The sequence below is a fragment of the Caloenas nicobarica genome, chromosome 1 (assembly GCF_036013445.1).
Source record: "Caloenas nicobarica isolate bCalNic1 chromosome 1, bCalNic1.hap1, whole genome shotgun sequence".
NCBI lineage: Eukaryota > Metazoa > Chordata > Aves > Columbiformes > Columbidae > Caloenas > Caloenas nicobarica.
In genome coordinates this window covers 7,855,134-7,877,762 of record NC_088245.1, presented here as the reverse complement: position 1 = coordinate 7,877,762, position 22,629 = coordinate 7,855,134, and the positions used below count along the sequence as shown (strand labels likewise).

At 43.3% G+C, this 22,629-nt stretch overlaps 1 protein-coding gene across 2 annotated transcripts; it reads right to left on the bottom strand.

Moving 5' to 3' along the window:
• Positions 1–773: 773 nt before the first annotated feature.
• On the bottom strand, positions 774–17,063 carry PRPF18 (pre-mRNA processing factor 18). Of its 2 annotated transcripts, XM_065649817.1 has the most exons (11): positions 16,978–17,063; positions 15,724–15,801; positions 15,572–15,598; positions 12,444–12,548; positions 10,691–10,804; positions 8,798–8,944; positions 7,087–7,155; positions 5,885–6,025; positions 4,766–4,837; positions 3,656–3,811; positions 774–1,453 (listed from the first exon to the last, which is right to left on the bottom strand). In XM_065649817.1, exons 1-11 carry the CDS (start codon positions 17,041–17,043, stop codon positions 1,373–1,375), a joined length of 1,056 nt encoding a protein of 351 aa, XP_065505889.1. In that variant the 5' UTR covers positions 17,044–17,063; the 3' UTR covers positions 774–1,372. The 2 variants fall into 2 exon arrangements, with proteins under 2 accessions (XP_065505889.1, XP_065505898.1); XM_065649826.1 differs by lacking the exon at positions 15,572–15,598.
• Between the last annotated feature and the right edge of the window lie 5,566 nt (positions 17,064–22,629).

Below are 22,629 nucleotides of genomic sequence, written 5' to 3'. Positions count from 1 at the left end.
TGTTGTAATAATGCCTCCAAAGAATATCTGTACCGAGCGCTGCGAAAAAAAAAAAAAAAAAAAAAAAAAATCACCAGACACCACTGTTAATGAAACTCTTCCGTGCTCTTGACATCTGCCCAGCTTCTCCCCACAAATCCCCCTCTATTCCCCAAAGGCCCCTCCCAAAGCTCTGATTAGGTCTCGTCTGCCTCATTTTTATTACTTCTAAACTGTTTAAGCTCTTGACTTTTTCTCTGGGGTCAGACACTCCAGACTGAAAAACTCCTGTGTCCAAAGAGGCACTTTAGAATCCAGCGAGTCTCCAGAAGGACCTGAAGCTCCTCAAGAAGCTTCTCCAAACCCACTGTCATATCACCCAGTGTCGCGTCTCACTGTAAATACCCACGGGAGATGGTGACGCCTTCAGAAACGGGTACCAGTTCCTGCTCCACATTTTCAGTCGAGGTGAGGACCACGAACAAAGCCCAAATATTTTACTGTGTAGAATTAGACATCAGCATTTCAATGAGTTTCTTCACCATTCCCAGTCAAGACGCACAATGGTAACGATTTGTGGCTGCTAGAAATACTGTACGTGGTCATGGGAGGTCCTAATTATTTTCTCTGCAATGCCCAGCAGACTGAAATTTTCTCCAGATGTAGAAAAATGGGATTTGAAAGCCTCAAGAGCCATAAGATTACTTCCCCCAAGCCCAGAAGGTTTACATTAAACATGTCGTTACCAAAAAAAAAAAAAAAAGCCAAATCAGATGCATTCAAGATCAAAAAACTCTTTGCACTGAGGCTGGCTGTATTTTTCAGCTGAGAAATATATAAACTTTTTTTTTTTCCTCCTGATAAATACCACATGAAAGATTAGCCATTAAAGTCTTCATATTTACAGAAATAACCAAGATTCAGATTCAACAGCTTCCCTCTAATCATCTCCCCACATCAGTCTCCAACGGGAAAGCAGCCAAAAAGGCTCCAAATACACTTCTTGTGGGGCTAAGTCTCACCTAAAGCTCTAAGATATGGGAAACAGTTCAGTCTATGCGGTTGCCTGAATAATAAATTGAAATAAAAGCAAGAGTCATGTTCATTGTCCCCTGGTCATTGTCCTGGTCATAACCCCTTTAAAAAAAGCAAACCAAACCAACCCAACCTTCTGCTGTGTATTGGATGTGTTCAGTGTAAAGCACAGATCTAAACAGAAATCTAAATAAATGGGGCTTGGAAAAAGGAAGCTGTAGAGAAATCTGCTGCTTTGTGCTTTTTCGCAAAGCCCACCCCAAGTTCCTGTCGGTGTTCAAGCACAAACTCCATCTCTTTGCTCCTCTCTGAGTCTTGGAGATGAAAATCTGAGCCAGGCGGGGGAGGCGGCAGAGCCTCACAACGCATTGTACTCCACACATTTCGACGGGTCTGTTGGGAAGTGCTTCTGGCAAATGGTCATGAGCCTCTTCAGCCCCTGGGAATTAACAAAACAAGGACGATTCTGTAATAAAACTGCAGCTGTCAAACAAACTTAACAGCCTACAGTATTTTTAAGCTTAACAAGAATAACTCAAGACAAATAGCTGCTATTTGGGGGTTGTGGGTTTTTTTAGTGGGTTGTTTTCCCAGTTTTTAAGTTTTATCAGCCTTTCTGCCTGCAAAGTGCGAAGTTATTTCCAATATTAGAGGAGTCCGTGGCATAACTGAAAAGACCAGATTCAATCCCTCACGACAGGTTCGCAGTGAAGGATCACAGTGATGCTTTAATCCCTCTTCACCGCTGCAGGAGAAAACAGTACTATGAACAAGAAAAGATATTTAAAAGAAACCTGAATATTTGAAGTAATTCTACAGAGCAAAAAGCGATTTCTAACATCAAAACAGGCTTCACAGCTATGAGAAGAAAGGAACAATTACTCTGGAAGAGAGGTGTCGTCCTGGCCTGCACTGTGGAAGCAAACCGAAGGAGTAATCGAGAAAAGCAGAATGTGGACTTTTCAGTTCCTTCAAAGCATCGACTGCCAAAAACCAACATGACGGAAACCCTATGATTATTTTCTTTCAAGTCATGCAGAAAAGTCTAACAAAGAAGGAAGAAAACTGCTGCAGTGGTAGCGTTATTTGGCAGTGACATCGTACTCCAAGATGGCAGAGTCGTGTCCCTGTCATTAGACACTCATCGTGGAAGACAGTTCCTCGCTGAGGGAAAAAATGATTCAACAGAGGAGCTTTGGCCCCTTCGATCCAGGCAACTCTGGAAAACACTTTTCAGTACAAAGAGACTCAAGGTAGCTAGGGAAGTTGCATTTTGCAAGCCACCTGCAACTGCCTGGATGGCAGAGCTCAGAGGGCTGTGATCAACGGCGCAGAGCCTGGTTGGAGGCCTGTAGTTAGTGCGGTTCCCCAGGGGTCAGGATTAGGTCCAGTCCTGTTCAACCTGTTCATCAATGACCTGGATGAAGAGACTGAGTGCACCCTCAGCAAGTTTGCTGGTGATACCAAACTGGGAGGAAGGGCTGACACACCAGAAGGCTGTGCTGCCATTCAGCAAGGCCTGGAGGACTGGGCAGGGAAAAACCTAACGAGGTTTAACAGGGGCAACTGTAGGGTCCTGCACCTGGGGAACAACCTCAGGCACCAGTACAGGTTGAGGCGGACCTGCTGGAAAGCAGCTCTGCAGAGAAGGACTTGGGAGTTCTGGTCGACAAGTTGGCCATGAGTCAACAGTGTGGCCTTGTGGCCAAGAAGGCCAACGGTACCTGGAGTGCGTTAGGAAAAGTGTGACCAGCAGATCGAGGGAGGTTGTTCCTCCCCCTCTGCTCTGCCCTGGTGAGGCCGCATCTGGAGTTGTGTGTCCAGTTCTGGGCTCCCCAGTCTAAGAACGACAAGGAATTACTGGAGGGAGTCCACTGGAGAGCTACAAAGATGATGAGGAGTCTGGAGCATCTTTTTTATGAGGAGAGACTGAGAGAGCTGGGGCTGTTCAGCCTGGAGAAGAAAAGCTGAGAGGGGATCTCATCAATGTTTATAAATATCTCAGGGTGGGTGTCAAGAGGATGGACCAGACTCTTTTCAGTGGTGCCCAACAACAGGATGAGGGGCAACGGACACAGACTGAAGCACAGGAGGTTCCATCTGAATATGAGGAGAAACTTCTTTCCTTTGAGGTGCCAGAGCCCTGAACAGGCTGCCCAGAGAGGTTGTGGAATCTCCTTCTCTGGAGACATTCAAACCCGCCTGGACACATTCCTGTGTGATCTGCTCTGGTGAACCTGCTTTAGCAGGTGGGTTGGACTGGATGATCTCCAGAGGTCCCTACCAACCCCAACCGTTCTGTGATTTTGTGAAATTCCATGCACGATGTTAAAACTATGAGTTAAGCAGCAAAGGAACTCAGAACAAAGCACACCTTCACAGCTACTTTGCTGTTCATACAGCATCACAGTAGTTAAGATACAGGAAAAATCCATTAAACTCCATTCCTAGCCCAGCACTGAACAGCCTTCAGGTCCAGGATGAGCCACCTATTAAACGGGTGTTATGCTTGACCTAAATTAAGGCAGCTGTCCATTTCTAGGATCTTTTTACCACATCATCTGTAACTATAAAACGGTTATTTCTCAAACATCCCCTAACTTCAAAAGGAAATTTGTTTAATTTCCAAAACTAATGTTACCTGAATATATTTCCTCTGAGTTTCATCGTTGAGAACGTGGGCTACGTGCTTGGAGAAAATCTTTTCACGACCCGTTCGAGCGTGGATGCCAACCATGGTGACACCGATAGGCCAGGGCGCATTGCCAATGGCCATCTGAAGATAAGCGTCATTCGCCTGGAGGAACACAGCGCAGGCACAATTAGCGAAACAAAAAGGGCATCAGAACGCAGAGCATTTTGGCACTGCCAGATGCACCACGTGGGAAGGCATCAAAAGGGGAATTTCAGCATAATAGTGATGACTGAAAGAAAATAAAAACCCCAAAACAAAAGCCCACTATCGTACATCCCACAATTTTAATTCTAGAATCAAATGATTTGGATTAAACTTGCCTTAGGCCATCTCGTTGTTGGGTTTTTTTTCAATAACAAAAGCCAGTCTGCTTGCTTACTTGACAAATTATCCCAACTCCTCATAAGAATAATAAGAAATACTAGAAATTTAAAAGCAAAACACGTCTCAATTTCCTCTGCATACACAAGCTGCTTAAGCAAATGCAATCGGTATTTGAGTTTCACTTCTGAAAGCAGCAACAAACAAAACCCAACTCTGCCTTTGATCTTGTGTGCCAAAGTCCTCCTGCCTCCTCCAGTAAGCAAACTTTGTCCAAAAAACTTCTCATTAACTTACTTCAACCTCACCAGGTCGGCTTACGTGAGCATAGCCAAAGAAAGGGACAGTGTCTCATAGTCGATAACTCAGTTCGCTTCAATTAATTCCTAATTAATTAATCGACACCCTATTACCATGAATTCAATACCTTCATTTAACCTTACAATATCGGGTTTCCCATATAGGATTCCTCTGCAACTTAATATAGCCATCTCTGAGAAAAATTCTCTTTGTGTTTGCAAAGCTCTGCAGTTTCACCAACCTCAAAAGATCTTCTGACAGGCTGTAGATCAAACGCTACCTGGAGCTTAACCTGTAATAGCCATTTTTCATTTTGTTTGAATATATGTTGTATTTCGAGCTAGGTATCTTCAAAATGCAAAATGTTGAAGTAATAAACTAAATCGATTAGAACCAGACAGCCTGAACATGCCAGAAGAATGCAAACAAACTTACCTTCACATATTCTCTTTGCAACATGAATTTAATAATATCTGTTATTGATTCTTTGATGTCTGCAGGAAGTGTCTACAGGAGAAGGAAAAAAAAACCATGACATCTTTACTTCAGAATAGCAGTTCAGGAAAATCATCCTACTCAGTATTTATACAAAGTTTAGCACCTACCCGAGCTTGAGGACTTCAACAAAGGAAAACATCTTTGTTATTTAGATTAAGGATCTGAAGTGAGAGGTTAGAATCACAGAATGTCCTGAGTTGGAAGGGACCCACAAGGATCATCGAGTCCAACTCCTGTCCCTGCACGGGACAACCCCACAGTTCACACCGTGTGTCTGAGGGTGTTGTCCAGTCTCTTCTTGAACACTGTCAGGCCTGGGGCCGTGACACCTCCCTGGGGAGCCTGTTCCAGTGTCCAGCACCCTCTGGAAGAAGAACCTTTTCCTAATGTTCAGCCTAAACCTCCCCCTGGCACATCTTCCTGCCATTCCCTCGGGTTCTGTCATTGGTCATTAAAGAGAAGAGATCGGCACCTGCCCCTCCTCCTCCCCTTGTGATGAAGCTGCAGCTGCCATGAGGTCTCCCCTCAGTCTCCTCCAGGCTGAACAAACCAAGTGACTTTAGCTGCTCCTCCTACGGCTTCTTCTCCAAACCCTTCACCAACTTCATAGCCCTCTTCTGGACACTCTCCAGTAGCTTAACATCTTTTTTATCCTGTGGCACCCACATCCGCACACAGTGCTCCAGGTGAGGCCACACCAGCGCAGAGCAGAGCGGGACAATCACCTCCCTCACCTGGCTGGTTAAGTGATTACACCTCGTAGCTAGCGGCAAAGCACAAAATACAATCGCAATTCTCTATCACATCTGCAACCCAGAGAACAGGTGACACGTAAAGCGACACCTGAAGAAGTAGCGGGCAGGGCGAATTCACTGGGCAGGATAAAAAAGTCAGAACTGCGAGTCCTGGGCTCTAGACACAGAAATTCTGACCAACTCCTCCTCTCTTCTTCAGCAAAGGCAACATTACCTCAGGAAAGGGCACGAACCATGGGGTACTTTGAAAGCAGAAGCTAAAATAAGTCTTACAGGGTAGTGACATTGAAAAGCGATTCACCCTTTTCCGAAGTTTTCTGAAGAGCGGCCGCAGGTACGATTCCGTCTGCTTTTGCGTGGCGCTGTTCAGCTTCCCCTGCACCCCCCGTTTCACATAGTCTTCTCTGGCATTCAGCTCCTTCGCCCAAACTCCAAGAAGAAACTGTAGGAGGAACAAGCACATTGATGTCATGGTGCCATCTAGTGACACCCGCAGAAAGCAGATGGGAACACTGGTTTAACCCACCATGGCAAAAATGAGGTTTTTGGAGAAATCTGAATTAAAAAGGCAAAAAGCCTCTTTTGGAGGGATATGAACAACCCTCCTATCATAAAAACATGTGAGTGAGGGAGGAGTGTGTATAAAAAGGCATGTACAAGGGAACAATAGAGTCAGTATCAGAGCTGGGAGGAGGAAGGGTACTTAAAAGAACCAAAATCTCAGTAGAACGCTCATGTTTCAGGATAACTTTTGAGAAGGAGTCTAAAGAACAGTAAAGATCAGAGTGAAAATTCAACACACCGGACAGCAAACATGTCAAATGTTCCTTCTTTCCACCTGGAAAATGATTTTTGAGCTTTGTCTGACTGCCCAGCTGAAACTATTATATATTAAAATGTCGATGTATCTGATACACACAAATGAAACCTTCAACTCTTGCTGTGACTTCTGATTATCACAACAGTTACACAGGGACCACCTGACTCAAATGAGAGCCAATAGAGGCTTCTTGCCAGGAAACAATTTTCTACCATCCGCTTGAACCCATTTCCTCAGCAAATCCACTGGACTTCCTTTAAAATTCTCTTATTTTACACAACAGGACCGGGTGAAGTTTCATCTCAGCTTGCACTGATCCTGAAGAAGGGAGGCAGGGACTCCTCGCAAGTTTTTAATGCCACAGTAGTACATGGAAGCGACTACATACAACTGCCTCAATTTTCATATGGAAATCAAAACTATATTTATTTTGTTTGGAAAAGTAGGGCCAGATTTTGAAGAATGCTGCTCTCCCAACAGCTCTTCTCTAGGTCTAGCAGAAGTCACTATTGAGACTAAGGCTGTGGAGTGCCAAGGATTTTTTAAAAACCCACATCTTATGCATAATGTGTGAGGTTTTCTCTCCAAGCCACTGAAACCCTCCCTTCTTTTCACAAAACGTATCTGCACAATAGTAAAAAATGACGTGGCTACAAAATAATTAGCCTACTAGAGCGTGTTACCTTCAAGAACTTTGTTATGATGTCCATATCATAGTGATCATCGCCCCGGCCTAAGGATTCTCCCAAAGCCTAGAACAGGAGAAAAAAGGCAATTATTTCCACATTGTTTAGAGGTTTGCCAGCACCGCCACAGCAGAGCACAATTCACTGCATCGTGAACTGTAATAAATGGAATGAAACAGCTAGAGATGCCACTGAGATTCATTAATCTATTAAAAACATCTAAGTCAAAAAGCCAATACGATTATTTCTGAAAAGTCAATGCAACAGGAATTTTTCATGCATTAACTACTGAACTATTGCCATAATAATACACTGCTGTGAGACAGCTGCTTAAGGGGAACTGTGGGTGTACTGCATTTTTGAGATCCCCAAAGCCATCAATTAACCTAATTATTTTGTTAAGCTGTTTCAATTCTTCAATGTACTGGGGCTTTTTACCATTTCATTTAATTGTAACTGTGAAATTCAGGGAACAACTCTAAAAAAAACCCAAACAAACCAAAAAAAAAACCAAAAAACAAAAACCACCAAAAACACTCCAAACCAGTATGCTCCAATACTTTAGCTTTCTGCCAAAACCTCAGAACTGTTAATACAGCATTTTTAGAAACATCTTCCAGTAGATATAGTTGCATTGATAATCTGCTTCCATTGTCCTCACATTTCCAGAGTGAGTTTGGTTAAAAAAAGATCTCCCAGATTTAGAACCAAATTCAGTAGAAGCCTTTATGCTCAAGGGAGTGCAGTTTAAGTAGCATAAAATCAAGACTGCGGTGTTTACAAACTTTTCAGAAAAAGATTACTTCCATGGCTTACTGCCCCCAAATTGGACTATTTTGAAAACTAACAGATCGGTAAGTGCAGCCCCATTACAACTGGTATCCATTCTGGTACTGCAGGTATTTTATACCAGAACCCCTGGTACCCTAACAAAAAAGCCAAAGACAGTCTCCTTATAATAATGTATTTGTTTGAGCTTTCAGTTATAAATCAGATTATTTCTCAAACACACTTTTGGAAGGATGATATGAAGCATGATTTCTGCAAAGAGTTTTGAAGATGAAGGGTAAAAGTCTTCAGCTCTAGTTAATGAGCTTTTCAAAACATTACCCTGAAACACCAGGTGCTGAATGCATTTCATGGTACCCAGTCTCCACTCACACAAATACCATGGTTTTCTTTCAGAACACAGTAGTCATCTGTGATGAACTTTCTGGGACACACTGGCACTGTATTTCTTATATTTTCTGTGATCTGCCTACTTCTGACTTCCACTTCTTCTTTGTGCTGGATGTTTTTATATCAAACAATCTTTCTGTGTTGTCTATTTTTCAGTGTCCAGTACTAAGCCCACTACCCTCTCAAATATTCATTGGAAAGGCTTTAGAAATTACGACCAGGTAATATATTTTTATTAAAATCTACTTCCAAAACCCCCTCCAGAGGGAATCCTAACTGGAACAACTTTCCTTGCAGGCAACTCCTGTCCCTTTTTTCATGAGGTGTTGTAAACAAAGACCACTTGAGTTTTCACATGTCTACTGTAGGCACTCAAGGCTTAGAAACCTGAATTTCCTAACAGGATACTTCAGAATGCCAAAGTCAGATGTTGAAAACAAGATAACTTTGTCCAAACTATCCTGAAGCTTTCTCACAATAATATACTACATCTAAAATTCCTTAATTTTAAAATCTACCCATCACGTACTTCTAGTTCTTCAATAGTAGTGTTCTCTTCATGGACTTTCAAGTCATTCTGTGAGTCATCTTCTCCTGCTTCTTGGCCGCCTACAATTTCGTTCAGATACTGCTGGTCAATCTTATCCAAAGCAGCCTTCAGGTCATTTCTCAGGCCCTGGAAAAAACGAGAAATGACTAATTTGAAAAAAAACCACCCTCAAATAAATAAAAGCAGTTCAGTATTGTCACTGTGAGCATCCAACTTCTGTTTAAGAAAAGCCCCATTCTGTAAAAACATGCATAAGGGTTTAGCTTTGTTGCCTGAATTTAAACTGAATTCGAAGGACGGTTTCTGGATTGCTTCAGCACCTCACGAAAAGCAAGTGCATGACCTTCTGCAACGTTCAGATCTGTGAAAAAGACTTTTTACCATACTTTCACCAGATAAGTATGGAGCATAATCAATGATTAGGACTTTCGTCAAGACATTTTCTCCAAGCAATGTGCTGAACCACCCCCAAACAAACAGAAAACAGACCATAACCACCATCAGCTCTACCAGTCATCACATCTGCCCTGGAAAAAGCTGTAAATGAGGTAAATAACACTCCCTCAGTACTATCACATAAAACATTTATGTCTTCCCCTTATTATCAATGATTTAAACATTCTAAAATATTTTATACTGATTAAGTGTTTAAAATCCCCTACTGTAGAACAGGTGATAAAAAAAGAAAAATCACATACATGGTTTCAAACTGATGCTATAGCTAAGAGCTGCTTTTAAATAGAACAAGAAACTTGGCTTAGTCACAGTTTGAGGACCTGCATTTTTATCTTGAGACACAAAATATAAAGCTCTATAAAGGAATGTGACATTTCTTACCCTAAGATAAATTCAGCCACTCCACATAGGCACAGTTATTTCCCCTCTTCCATCATCATACGTGACTGTCTGGAGTGTTTCTATTAATCATTTAGCAGTCTAGAAATGTCTGAACCACAAACTGGTTACCGTGACTATCCACATTCTAAGCAACACACAGCAACAGGAGTGACTACAACACATAACACAAAAATCCAGCATAAACCTATTTATGAGCTCGCTATTTCCTAATACTCCTGCTACTGTCATCCATGTCCCCACAAGGGAAGCTTTTATTAGCAGAAATTTTTTTAAGCCTTTAGATCTGTTTCTTTATTTTAAGACTCGAACATGAACAGACTTTTCTGTGCAGCCCCAGCAAAGACATTTCAAACAACTCAGTTTGCTACAAATTAGGGAAGAAAATCCAAACTGGCACTCTCTTAGCTGGGTTGCAAATTTGGTTGACAGTGAACGCAAAACAAAGCCCAATTGTGCCTCCTCACTTAACTGATCGATTCTTAAGGCAAGAGGAATAAATCCGTTAATTATGATATACCTTATAGTCATTTTTTTTAATGGATAGCTCCTTTAAAGGGAAGAGATGGGAAAAAGGAGATTCCCTAAGAAGTTATAGCTCTGGAATCAAGGGATTTGAAAAAAAACATCTACATACCAGAAAGACAGGATGCAATCCTCCTCTTACTTACCTTCTCGGAAATGCATATAATCACAAACACAGGCTAGTTTTAACAGTAAATGACTCTTCTCTGCTGGTTAAAAAGCAGGTAACAGCCCAGGCGAGGGTATTCTTGCCACCTGGAGACCCCTCTTTCAACTGAAACAGACCTAGTATTGAACTATCAGGCATAAGGAATTGTAATTGTGGACAAAACAATGACGTTTAACATACCTTCTCAGGCAATGAACTGCTCTGTACTACCCCTCTCCTGAAAATTAACAGTTACTAAAACGGATTTTCTGTAACTCTTAGAGAATTCCTCACTGGTTAACCCACTACAAATAAGTAACTAATAGCCAGCCAGTCAGTCTTACCTTGTTCACTTCTGGTGCAAGAATTTCTATCTTCCTCAGCCGTTGAAATGCATCATAATCTGTTTCTCCAAACAGTCGGACCGGCTCACCTCTCTCTCGTAACCTCCTGATAACCTGAAAAGAATCAAAGCATTCCCTTGCGCAAACTCGTAAAAGGAAGCAGAATAAAATCCAGAATGACAGATTTATTTACTTTGCTTAGAATAACAAGCTGAGCTGGACTGGAGGGGAAATGGCAATATTTTAAGCAGTGGAAAAATGTTCCAGACACTTTACAATCTAAATATAAGATTCCCACGGTATTTCAGTGAAAGGTCATTCCAAATATTACCAATCTAAATTTTGCGTAAAACTCTAAGCCGCTTGGTGTAGCCTGACTTCTTCCTGCTCTGACTTGTTTAAACAAAGACACAAAAATCATCCCTCTGGCAGAGCTTAAAAACTGTTTTGAAAATCACAAAGGAAATCTCACTCACCTACTTGTCTACTCCCTAACCTGGCTGCAGGTTGTCCCAGCACATCTGCAAGACTGATTTGCTGAAAATTCTCATCCTTAAGCAAATATTAATTCCTATAATCTAATAGGATAGTAACTTTAGATAAAACAGAGGTGTAATATCCCCCCTCAGCTGATTTGCAAAGTCATAGGCATAGCCAAAAACGGAACTTAATTCTCCCGATTCCTTATCTCACGCATTGCTTCTAAATCTCTTTATACTCACCGTTATACACCTAGTGTGTGAAGCAATAGGCTTATAGATCTATGAATGCTTTGGTGACCAAAAAGTTTGCACTTCCTTTCATGCCACGACTTTGTTATACCAATAGACAGGTTGGACAACAAGAAAATAAATGAATCAACGCATTGATTTGTTTATTCAGTTCAAGTATTTTGCTGTATATCGGCAAGCATTTGACTTGCAAATATATCACAAAATTAAGGGTGGATAGAGAGCGGCAACACCTCGACCTCGACCAAAACACGTACCCAAGTAGATCAATAGCCACGAGACATTGCACGTTACAGAGGACACGCAGACCAAACCTCAAACCAAACATGAAACCAACAGCCTGTCGTATACTCCTGTAAAAAACAGCAAGTATCTTGCAAAATGAAGGGGATGTGTGGCATCCTCGGATGACCTCAGCTGCAAATTTCAGTATTTCCAAAATCAGAATTTATTCTGTACTTCTGAGCCGCCTTCTTCTCTTCTGCTTTGGGGTACAGATCTGTTTGTGCACTCTCATTCACATAGGTATTTTTATCCTTAGAAAGGACAAAGAACACACCAGCTGCTCTGGCTTCAGGACTTTTTCTTCTAGAAATCAAGGTGAACTTCTAAAACTTAAGTTTCTAAATTTGGGTTCGGACCAATGAGTTACAAAGCAAAGACAGTGGGGGAAAAAATCTTGGAAAAAAGCAAGCATGCCCTCTTCAGTATTATCCAAGGATAATACTGATATTCAGAGTACTGTTCTAGAAGTGATCTGAAAGAACTGTAAATTGTTATAGTGCATCTGTGCAAACCCATATAACAAGAGGCTCTACCCATCTCTACCTCCCTACACATTCAATTGGACAGCAGATCCCTAATGAGTGAAGATGATCATTGTTGACTGTAATAATGGAGGCTTATTATTTTATACAAACTGCCATTAAAAGTACACTTCACTAGAAAAAGCAGCCCTAACAAGAAATTTCAGATGCATTTGCTGTAAACTCAAGTAGTCTGTTGATGGCGACTGATTTTACCTCCTGCCTGGAAAGGGTCATCGGTAACTTTTCTTCTGCCAGTTCCAGTTCCAGCACTGGATTTGATGAAGTCAGTGGTTGCTCCTCCTCTTCTTGCTGCTGTACCTACATTCCACAGACACAGTTACTAATGTGCTGATGGAAATAAACCCATATATTGATAGCAATGTAAAGATATAGAACTCTGGAACACGGATTTTAATATGACAATAGAAACCTTTAGTTTCATAGTTTTTATTGTCTATAATTGAATTTCACAGAATATCAATATTTAACTAACACTTCTGCAAGTTGCAGGAATCACAGAATCATGGAATACAATCATAGATTAGTTTGGGTTGCAAGGGACCTTCAAAGGTCATCCAGTCCAACCCCTGCCATGAGCAGGGACATCTTCACCCAGATCAGGTTGTTCAGAGCCCCATCCAGCCTGGCCTGGGATGTCTCCAGGGATGGGGCATCCACCACCACTCTGGGCAACCTGGGCCAGTGTTTTACCATCCTCATTGTACAAAATTTATTCCTCATGTCCAGCCTGAATCTCCCCTCTTTTAGTTTAAAACCATCACTCCTTGTCCTATCGCAACAGGCCCTGCTAAAAAGTCTGTCCCCATCAGCAAAGGCAAAGGACAATTGCTGAAGCTGTGCAATCACTTTAGCAGGCAGATGCCAAAAATAGCAAATCCACCCTCTGCCTGTTGATTCCTGCCCTCTCCTCCTCACCCATACAAAAGTGTTTGCATTGCTATGATTTAAACACAAAATCCCCTGGCAAACATAAAGAAACAGACTCTTCCCAGCCCACTTAGCGTGACCTCTTCACCCAGCTCATCAGGCGCAGCACATGCACGGGCACAAGGGCAGAAATGAAATCCCAAGGGCAGGGAGAGAGTGGGGCTGCTGCTTTTGGTGGCACTGTCAGCTTAAAATGCTTATTATCTCCAGCTTCGGTGAGCTGAGTACAATTACCAGTGATCCATGGTTTCTACTGCGTTTTGAGAGATGCCTGTTGAAGGTAACACATCTTGAACAAGCTTGCCACAGTTTCTTGCACGTTAAAATAAAAAGGCACCTACAACTCCTCACAGGGAGAGGATCTCATTAACGACTCCTCTTAATCTAAAAGAAGGCCCCTGAATCAAATAGAGCTTTCCTTCATTAATCAATATTTTAATAATGCAAAACAACTCTTTGATCAAAGTAACTTTGAGACAGCAGTCATGTAACTATAGTTCCCTTTAGAAGCTCAAATTTGACACTTCTGACAGCACGAGCAGATTGCTGTGGGTATCATTCCTACAATAAGGAAACATTTCCAGTACTTATATCTTGTTTATACCTAGATTCCTTATTAGAATTTATTTCCTTTCCATTCTTTTTATTTCCTTTCCATTTCTTTCTGGAAATGCTCCACTTAATCCTACAGCACCCTGTCACATTCTCCATGCACAGGCATTGTCTTGTCCAGCCTGTATTCAGGCTGATCAGTTCGATGAACACACAGATTTTTTGAAAGAAGCTTTTGTATTCTTTCAGGCCAATGTGCCAGTCTTGCCCTCCCATGTCAGTATGACTCCACGTGGGTGTCAAGATCCACCCCTGTGGCTCCAGCTACACCATTCAGCCACAAATCTACATTCAGTGCTGTATTAGCACACACAGAAATCAACCCTATGACCACAGGTGTTTGAAACAAGCAAGGGTAGGACAATCAAATCAACGCTTAACATGTAAAGGGAAGGGAAAAATAGAACTTCCATTAATGCAGGAAAGGCAGAATTGACAGGGGACAGAAAATATGGAAGAACTGTGTAAATATACATACAAAGAAATACACTCCCATGGCAGAAGGATACATACAAATTTTAACTTACAAACACTCTCGAAATCATAAAGAGACAGCAGCATTGGGGGAAAAGATTTGATCCGTTCTGTCAGCTGGACTCCACAAGTTACAAGCGATATCTTTACCACAGTTTTTTTTGTTTCAGTGCTTTATTTTTCAAGCAAATCAAATTATTACAACTGATTAAATCTAAGCAAAGCAAAAAAGCACCTGAATTAAAAAAGAAATCAGTCTATATTCTAAATCTTGTGAATGCAGCAAAGGTCAAATGCAGAAATCTGGGAGGCTCTAAAAGTGCACTAAATTTAATGAAGCAACTTATTTTAAAACCATTTTCAGGGCTACATTGCAAACCAAAACTGGTGCTGCAGCAGCACAGATAAACCCATTTTAATCACCACATGAGGTTCTGAAGAATTCAAGCTAATGCTAAAAAAGCATCGCATAGTCATTTCCACTTGTAAGAGCGACTGGATTCACAGAACACTTTCTCACGACTACATGCCGCGCGTTCCGAGAATCGTTTTGGCATCAATGTTCAAATACTCCACAAACAGATCAAGGTTTCAGAATAAGTCACTGACTGGGTAAAGTTCAACTGAAAACAAAGCTCCTATTTGTGCCCAGTAACAGCAAACGCGATTACGAGCCTCTGTCATCCCCGCAGGAATGCGTCCCCCCCCGGAAACACGTACGATCAGGCAGGCAGGCAGACACACACGCTTGTAAAAACAAAACAACATTCTTTCCATTTCCGTAAACTATTGCCCTGACACCATTTCCAGGCAGATAAAGCCTTCCAGATCACTCATTTGTTGCAAAATGCACTCAAAGTTACCAATTGTTTTCTCATAATTTGCCAGCAAGAAGATAAATGCTGTTGTTCCACTCGTGCAATGCTGGATGGTTGATGGCCAAAACCAAAATACAAATATATACAGTATGAAACTTGGTAGATCTTTTTAATATGTGACCATGCTATACTGATTTCTTTTGGACATTTTGACCAGACCATGACAATCATCTGAATGGATAAAATTATCCAAATGTATCCATTTTTTTCCCAATAATGGGTAGGGGAAGGTGGCTACATCAGACCCAGTGTTCATGCCTAGCAGCACAATGTAAAAAGAAAGGAAGACAAGCTTTGATCCCAAGCCACTTCATGCTTTCCACAAAAAAATAAATGAAATAAATAAAAGCCAAACCATAACACAAACTTAAGTAGCTGTATACCATGCATATCTGTTCCTGCATTGAAAATGGTTTTGGAAACTCATACCTCTCCAGGTGGCTTCTCATTTACAGGCTAATGTATCACATTAACAGATTGAACAAAGAACAACAATAATCAGTAACAACATTTATACTGTTGATAATAAAATTTAGACTTCAAAGCAAACATATAAATTCCTGGAAGAACAATTACCATACCTTGTAGCCGCATCTCTGAAAGTAGGCCTCTTCTTCTTTTTTAGCTAACTCACTGCGTTTGAAATATTTCTTATTTCCCTAAAAGAGAGGAGAACTGTTAACAGTTTACAGCTTCATGTACTTGGGCAAAAATGGTTACAACCTCCTTTCAGAGAAGTGGCTACATTGTCATGTAAAGGGAACTAGTTGGAATCACCTCTGGAAATGAGCAGCACAGAGTGACTTTGCAGCCCATTTGCACAAGCAGGCGTCAAAGTACAATGTGTTAACCAGAGCTTAGAAAAAAATGTTCTTTGTCCCATAAGGCCACAGTACTCGTCAGCATAAAGCTTAACTTCAGATGTGCACAACAAGGCCCGGGTTGGAGCACAGTAAAGTTCTTTAAATAAACAGTATAAAATACGTCATTTTACACTAAATCAAGGAGGTGGGAGAAACCACCTTTGTACAGAGTGTTTTGTAAACTTGCTTAGCGCCTCAATGTAGAAACGTGTTCAGTAAGATCTTCCAGACACACAACATCTGGTAACTGTGGCCACCCCGAAGTATTTCCTTTGATTAATATGAACTATTAACTTCTTTCTTCACACTTTGCCTGCCTGACCTACAACAGCCTCCGATCGCAGCTCCCAACTTCAGCCATTGACACCACAACCAAAACTCAGACACCCACACAAGCGCCCTGCTCTCCTGGGGGTGTTTTTAGGCTCATGAAGGAAAGGGATCTGCACAGGGGGAAGGGATCCGCTCACGGGGAAGGGATCCCCACGAAGGAAAGGCATCCCCACAGAGGAAAGGCATCCCCACAGAGGAAAGGCATCCCCACAGCATTCACCAAAGGTAGCTGGGGTTTTCCTCATCTCTCAGTGCCTAGAATAACTAACTAAACCAGCTCCCAAAGGCAGAGGCACACGGCGAGGCCGTGAGGCTCGGCTGCGCCCCCATGCCCTCAGCGTCCAGCCCCAAACTCCTCCTGGCTCCTTCCCTGACCCCCTCCCGGGCCAACCCGGCTCCTCTTCCCCAAAACCCCTCCAGAGCCGCTCCTGACCCTCCCAAACCTCATCTCGAGCCGCTCCTGACCCTCCCAAACCGCTCCCCAGGCCGCTCTGACACCCTCACCCCCGGCCCAGGCCACTTCCTCTCCCCTTCCCAGCCCCATCCCGGGCCGCTCCCGCCTCACCCCGCCCCGAGCCTTCCCCTCAAGCTGCTCCCCCCACCCCGGGCGGCTCCTGGGCCCGTCCCGGCCGCCCTCACCCCCACCAGCTCCTTCTCCTCCAGCTGCTGCCGCTTCCGGCTGATCTCCCGCTTCAGGATGTCCATGGCGGCCCGACAGCCGCCACCGGAAGTGCTGCAGCAAAAACAATAGCGTCACTTCCGGGAGACATCGCGCCGAGACCGGGGACGCAGGGCCCCGTACGGCCACAGCGCCCCCTGGTGGCTGGGAGGAGCGCCGGGGGGCTGGTGTGTGCACGGGGCAGCTGCGGAGGCTCAGTGGCCTGGCCGAAAAGCGGCATAGAATCACAGAATCATAAAATCATAGAACAGTTTGGGTTGGAAGGGACCTTCAAAGCTCATCCAGTGCCACCCCTGCCATGAGCAGGGACATCTGCACCAGCTCAGGTTGCTCAGAGCCCCGTCCAGCCTGGCCTGGGATGTCTCCAGGGATGGTTCATCCACCACCTCTCTGGGCAACCTGGGACAGGGTTTCACCACCCTCACTGTAAAAAATGTCTTCCTCGTGTCTAACTTGAATCTCCCCTCTCTTAGTTTAAAACCATCACCCCTTGTCCTGTCAAGGATCTGGGGGTGTTGATCAACAGCCAGCTGAACATGCGCCAGCATGTGCCCAGGTGGCCAAAAAGGCCAACAGCATCCTGGCCTGTGTCAGGAATAGTGTGGCCAGCAGGACCAGGGCAGTGCCTGTCCCTCTGTCCTGGGCACTGAGGAGGCCAAACCTTGAATCCTGTGTTCAGATTTGGGCCCCTCACACCAAGAAAGCCCTTGAGGTGCTGGAGCGAGTTCAGAGAAGGGAACGGAGCTGGGGAAGGGGCTGGAGCACAAGTGTGATGGGAGCGGCTGAGGGAGCTGGGGGTTCAGCTGGAGAACAGGAGCTGAGGGGAGACATTCTGATCTCTGAACTGCCTGAAGGGAGCTTGGAGTGAGAGGGGTGTTGATCTCTTCTCCCAGTTAACAGGTGATAAGATGAGAGGAAATGGCTTCGAGTTGCACCAGAGAAGGTTCAGATTGGATATTAGGAAAAATTTCATCTTGGAAAGGGTTGTCAGGCATTGGAACAGGCTGCCCAGGGCAGTGGTGGAGTCACCATCCCTGGAGGGGTTTAAAAGATGCATAAATTAGGTTCTTAGGACATGGTTTAGCGGTGACAGAGCTAGGTTAACAGTTGGACTTGATGATCTTAAGGGTCTTTTCCAACCAAAATGATTCTCTGATTCTATGAAGCTGGTCACTGGCCCCAAGGCGCCCGTGGGCCCGGCCACACAAGCTGGTGGCTGCCCCACGGGAGGGTGGCTGTGGTCCCAGCTGCTCCCAGTGGGGCTGTCTCCCTGCCACCAGCTTAACACTGCTCTTAACAACACCCCAAGGGAAATCAGAACTGTTTTGCTGGCTCCAGGGTGCCCTCAGGTGAAACTACACCAGCAAAAGTGTAGGGTTCAATTGCAGGGTGCTCACAAGTTCCCTGCTCCTTCCCCAGGTGCTGGTATTAAAAATCACTCAAGAGATGAGAAAGGTTTGTGTCTCCTGTCCCTTGCGCTGTCTGTGCACCTGAGACAATGTGCTGGGAACTCACTGTGATGTTGGTTTCTGCTGCCTTCAGACCAAGAGCACTCATGTAGCTGGTAGAGACTGAGCTACCAAGTGCGTATATCCTAGGAGTAAATCTACTGCCTTTTTTAGCTTGAGTCCTTGTCACCAGGCATACAGCCTGTGCGACACAGGTAATAAAATGAAGAAATCTTGTTTTGCTTATTTACCTGGTTTTGTCCAGCGATTTCCATCTTGTGGCTTGTAACGTCCAAGAGGTCCAGAAAAAGCTTTGAAGTGTGGGTAAGAGCAGTCACCTGTCACTATGCTGAAATGCATCAAGATTACACCTTTGCTGGAAACAAAGGCCACCAAATGATGGGTGAATGTCTCTTCTGTTTTGTTATTAAAAGCAACAGCGTGGCTGGTGGCAACACTTCTGTCTCCTCCAGCCTCATACTATGCCACATGGCAGCTTCTGCCCCCCTGGCTCTGCCGGGCTTTTTTCACCTTTAGGTCCTCCTAGATTATTTTTTTTGCCTTTCCCCATTGTAAGCTCCATCACTCCAGTACCTGTTTTGGAGGCCACAACCACAACTGGCTTTTCACCCAGGTTAGATAATCTGAGTCGAGTGTTCTTTCTTGCAGAATATAGCCCATCGTTTTTGGGGTGTTGTTTAAACCCAGGCTGGAGGGGTATGGATTTAGAAATATTTAGAAATCATGCCCTGCTTTACCTCAGGCTTGAACGCAATCGCTTTGCAACAAGGAAGCAGGAACAGTCCTCCTACGCTTTTTTTGTAGTTCTTCTAAAAGGAAATTATTTCACAACTGACAGTGAAAGGATCCAAGAAGGTCTCTGTAGAGAGGCCTGGGAGCATGTGCCCACACTTAGCTAAGGGCACAAATTGTGAGGCTGTGGGAACATTCTGTAGTGGACTTTATGGCAAACGAATCCAGATGTTTGTGTCTGAGTGCCAGCTGCCTCCCTTGATTAACTGTAGTGTAGACATAACCTTAGACCTTGCTTCATTTCCTGCTCCGGTTTGACATTGTATCTCAGTTAGAGAGGTTACAAAACAAAGGAGGAAAGCCACTCATACACAGTATTCACAGGAGTGATGCAGTTACTGTGAGGTGACACCTTAGACCAAAGATCTCCTGGTTTATAAAAATCAAAACAAACCAATGAGGTGTCAGGGAGGGGTATAACGGACAAGGAAAGCTGAACACTTCATGTTGGTAAAACAACTTTGACTAGGTTTGAAATTAATGCTGGACCTCTAAAAGATGTCTAAAAGTTCACTAACAATGACACAACCTTCCACGACTGATTGGGTGCTCTTCTTCTGTACTCCTGGTTCTGTGCTCTTCTTTCCTCCAAATCAAATAATCCTGTAAGGTAAATCCCTGCTGTGATCAAGAGAGTTGTCCTGTGGAAGAGACGTGTCAATCTACAAAGCACGAGCCCTCCCAAAAGAGTTGCTGTATGTATGCAGATGTGTCTATATGTTGGCTCCTTTGTTCCGAGGGCGTTCACTAGTATCTCCCTGAAGAAGGAAAGGGGGAAAAAATATTTGGTGTCATCCATCTTCTTGATGTTTCTCTTTTTGAAGAGATTAGAAAATCTTCTGATGTATAATAAGTTGTGGTACGTTCTTTTTCTTGCACTGATGACTCATGAGGAGACCCACTCCGGCTTGCTTTCTGATTTCCAGGACGGCAAATCTGTTTGACTCCTCTTTGCCTTGGGCTCAGAGCAACATTTTCTGAAGGACATGAATTGTCGAGATGGTTGGGTCAGGTCTTGGTTGGACTCTGTTCAAAGCTTCTCTGTTCCTCGCAACATCTTCCCCAGGATATATCAATGCTGGAAATTCATTACAGTCCCTGCCTGCTTTGTGGTGGATCTCTCATCCTTTGTTTCCATTCACACAGGCTACTTGGTTGAAGGGAGTAGATTTGGAGCATCTCTTGCCGAACAAACTCATGGTGCACATGACAGCTCACGCTGTGAGCTCTGCTCCTTGGACCATGCCATGGAAACAGCTCCTGTACACCACAGGGAGGGTTTCTCCAAGTCTTCCCTGCTCCGAGGAGCCCTTAGACTGTGGAAACTGCTTAGCAGTGTGTTATGAAAGTGGACAGTTCCTTCCCTGTGCTGTCCCCTCATCCATGCAATGATCTTTTTGATAGCATCAGTGCATAACCTATTTTTAATACATGAAATGGGTGCTTTTCCAAGCTGTATTTCAAAGTATCGTTATATATGGTGTTACTCCGCTCATTAGACTCAATTAGATCATCGCTATAAATCCTTAGCTTGACTGTTTTCTACTGCTTCTGTTTTGCTTTTCAGGGCAGTATTGCTTGTTTGATACCATGATAGTTGCCTATTCTGTCTCACATGTGATTAATAAATGTTATATTTGCTGCCAGAGCTCTAGCCAGGCTGTTAAGCTCTCCCAAAACCACTTGCAGAGTCTTGAGAGTTCACTGCAACTGAGCTGAGGTCTGGAAGCAATAGCATTACCCGTGTTTTTCCTAGATCCAGGTTTCCGCAGACCTCTGGAACAACCCCACGAGTTAACCACAAAGCTACTTTGAAGTAATTCACTTCACAACATTCCATATAAAATCAAGACTGAAAAGGGAAACCTAGAAGTTGCTCCAAATCTTGGAACATTCATAAGAGCCTTGTAAGTAATAGAAATACAAGCTTAAAACATACACGAGGTGTTTCATTCAAATTTATTGATGATTAAGTGATTGCTCAGCTTTATCTGCTGCAAGACAACTGTCAACTTATAGGAAGATTATTGAAGGCAGCTCTGAAATATGTCATTTCACTCAAAACAACCCAGATGTCATCTATTTGCCGAAGTGGTAAACTGATCAGAATTATTTTGGCTGTGCTCCGTTGTTGTATTCGGTTTATGTTTAGTTTTTTTCAGGTTGTATTCAATACTTTATGAGTATCCAGTTTCATTTTTCTATTTGATAGGAAACCAGGAGAAAACTCCAGCTCAGCCAGTGCTTTCAGTTGCACACAGGAGGCAGAACTGATGCCTTACAGCTGACCAAGGTTGCAGAAGAACTCATTTCACGTAACGCAGGGCACAGATCACTCTTGGAAACCTTTTTCAGATAAGTACATGGTTCCTCTTATTCTTTTCCAAAATACTATAACAAAAAAGACATTTGATAAAATTGCCTTTACACCAGGATTAAATATGTTCACTTCTGGCAAAGGGAGCTCCACATCCAGTCTTGCTCTTTTCTTCATTTATTAAAGTAATCCTTAACTTTTTGGGAGGGATTAACCCATCCAGTTGCCCTTTCTTTGCCCCCACATTTACTTTGTTTCCAGGTATCTCTGGCTTGTCACATCCACAGGTCACCTCCGCATGCCTGACAATTTGTTCTAAGCAGGTTCTTAGCGCTTCTGCGAAGGTTTGCAAACTGCACTTCCCCACAATTCTTTCATTTGGGATGTGCCCATCCCCTCCATTTAGTGAATTTAAGCCAGTCACTAAACTTGCTATTTCTTATTTACTTTTCAGAACTGCATAAACAGTAGCACAGAGGAAAGATCAAGGAAGAAGTGGGGGGCAGCGCTCTACCACGGGTGTCCAAAAGCCACTGGACAAGACAAGAAAAGTTCCAGGTGAGGCAATGGCAGAAAAAAACTTCCCAGCATTTCTAACAAACATGAGTCTTCAGAAGTGTATGACATCCATGCATTGTTAGGGGTAAAAGAAGCAGGTTGCATTTTAATTTGGTTTGTTTTGCCTTTTTAAAGCATCGCTTGATTAGTTCTTGTGGTACGTCAACCCCTGTAGTTCCTGTCTGCCAGGACAGACCCCTGTAGCGTACTGTTAAAATACTTTGGAAAGTAGCGACATCCTTCTGGATTTTACTGGTTAGTAAGGCTAGTGTAGCTTTTAGAAAAATGCTTGAAATAACTGTTTGAATGATAACTATCCTCCGGTTTTGATCAAGGAATATTTAGGTGAATTGTTTCGCTTGCCTAAAGGATGCTTAGGTCAATTCCTATCCCAGCAGCTTTATTAGCTGTAAAACTGAAGTGGTGTAAAAATGCATTGTTGCTTCTAAAAAGCTTTATGTTTAAGAACAGCTGAT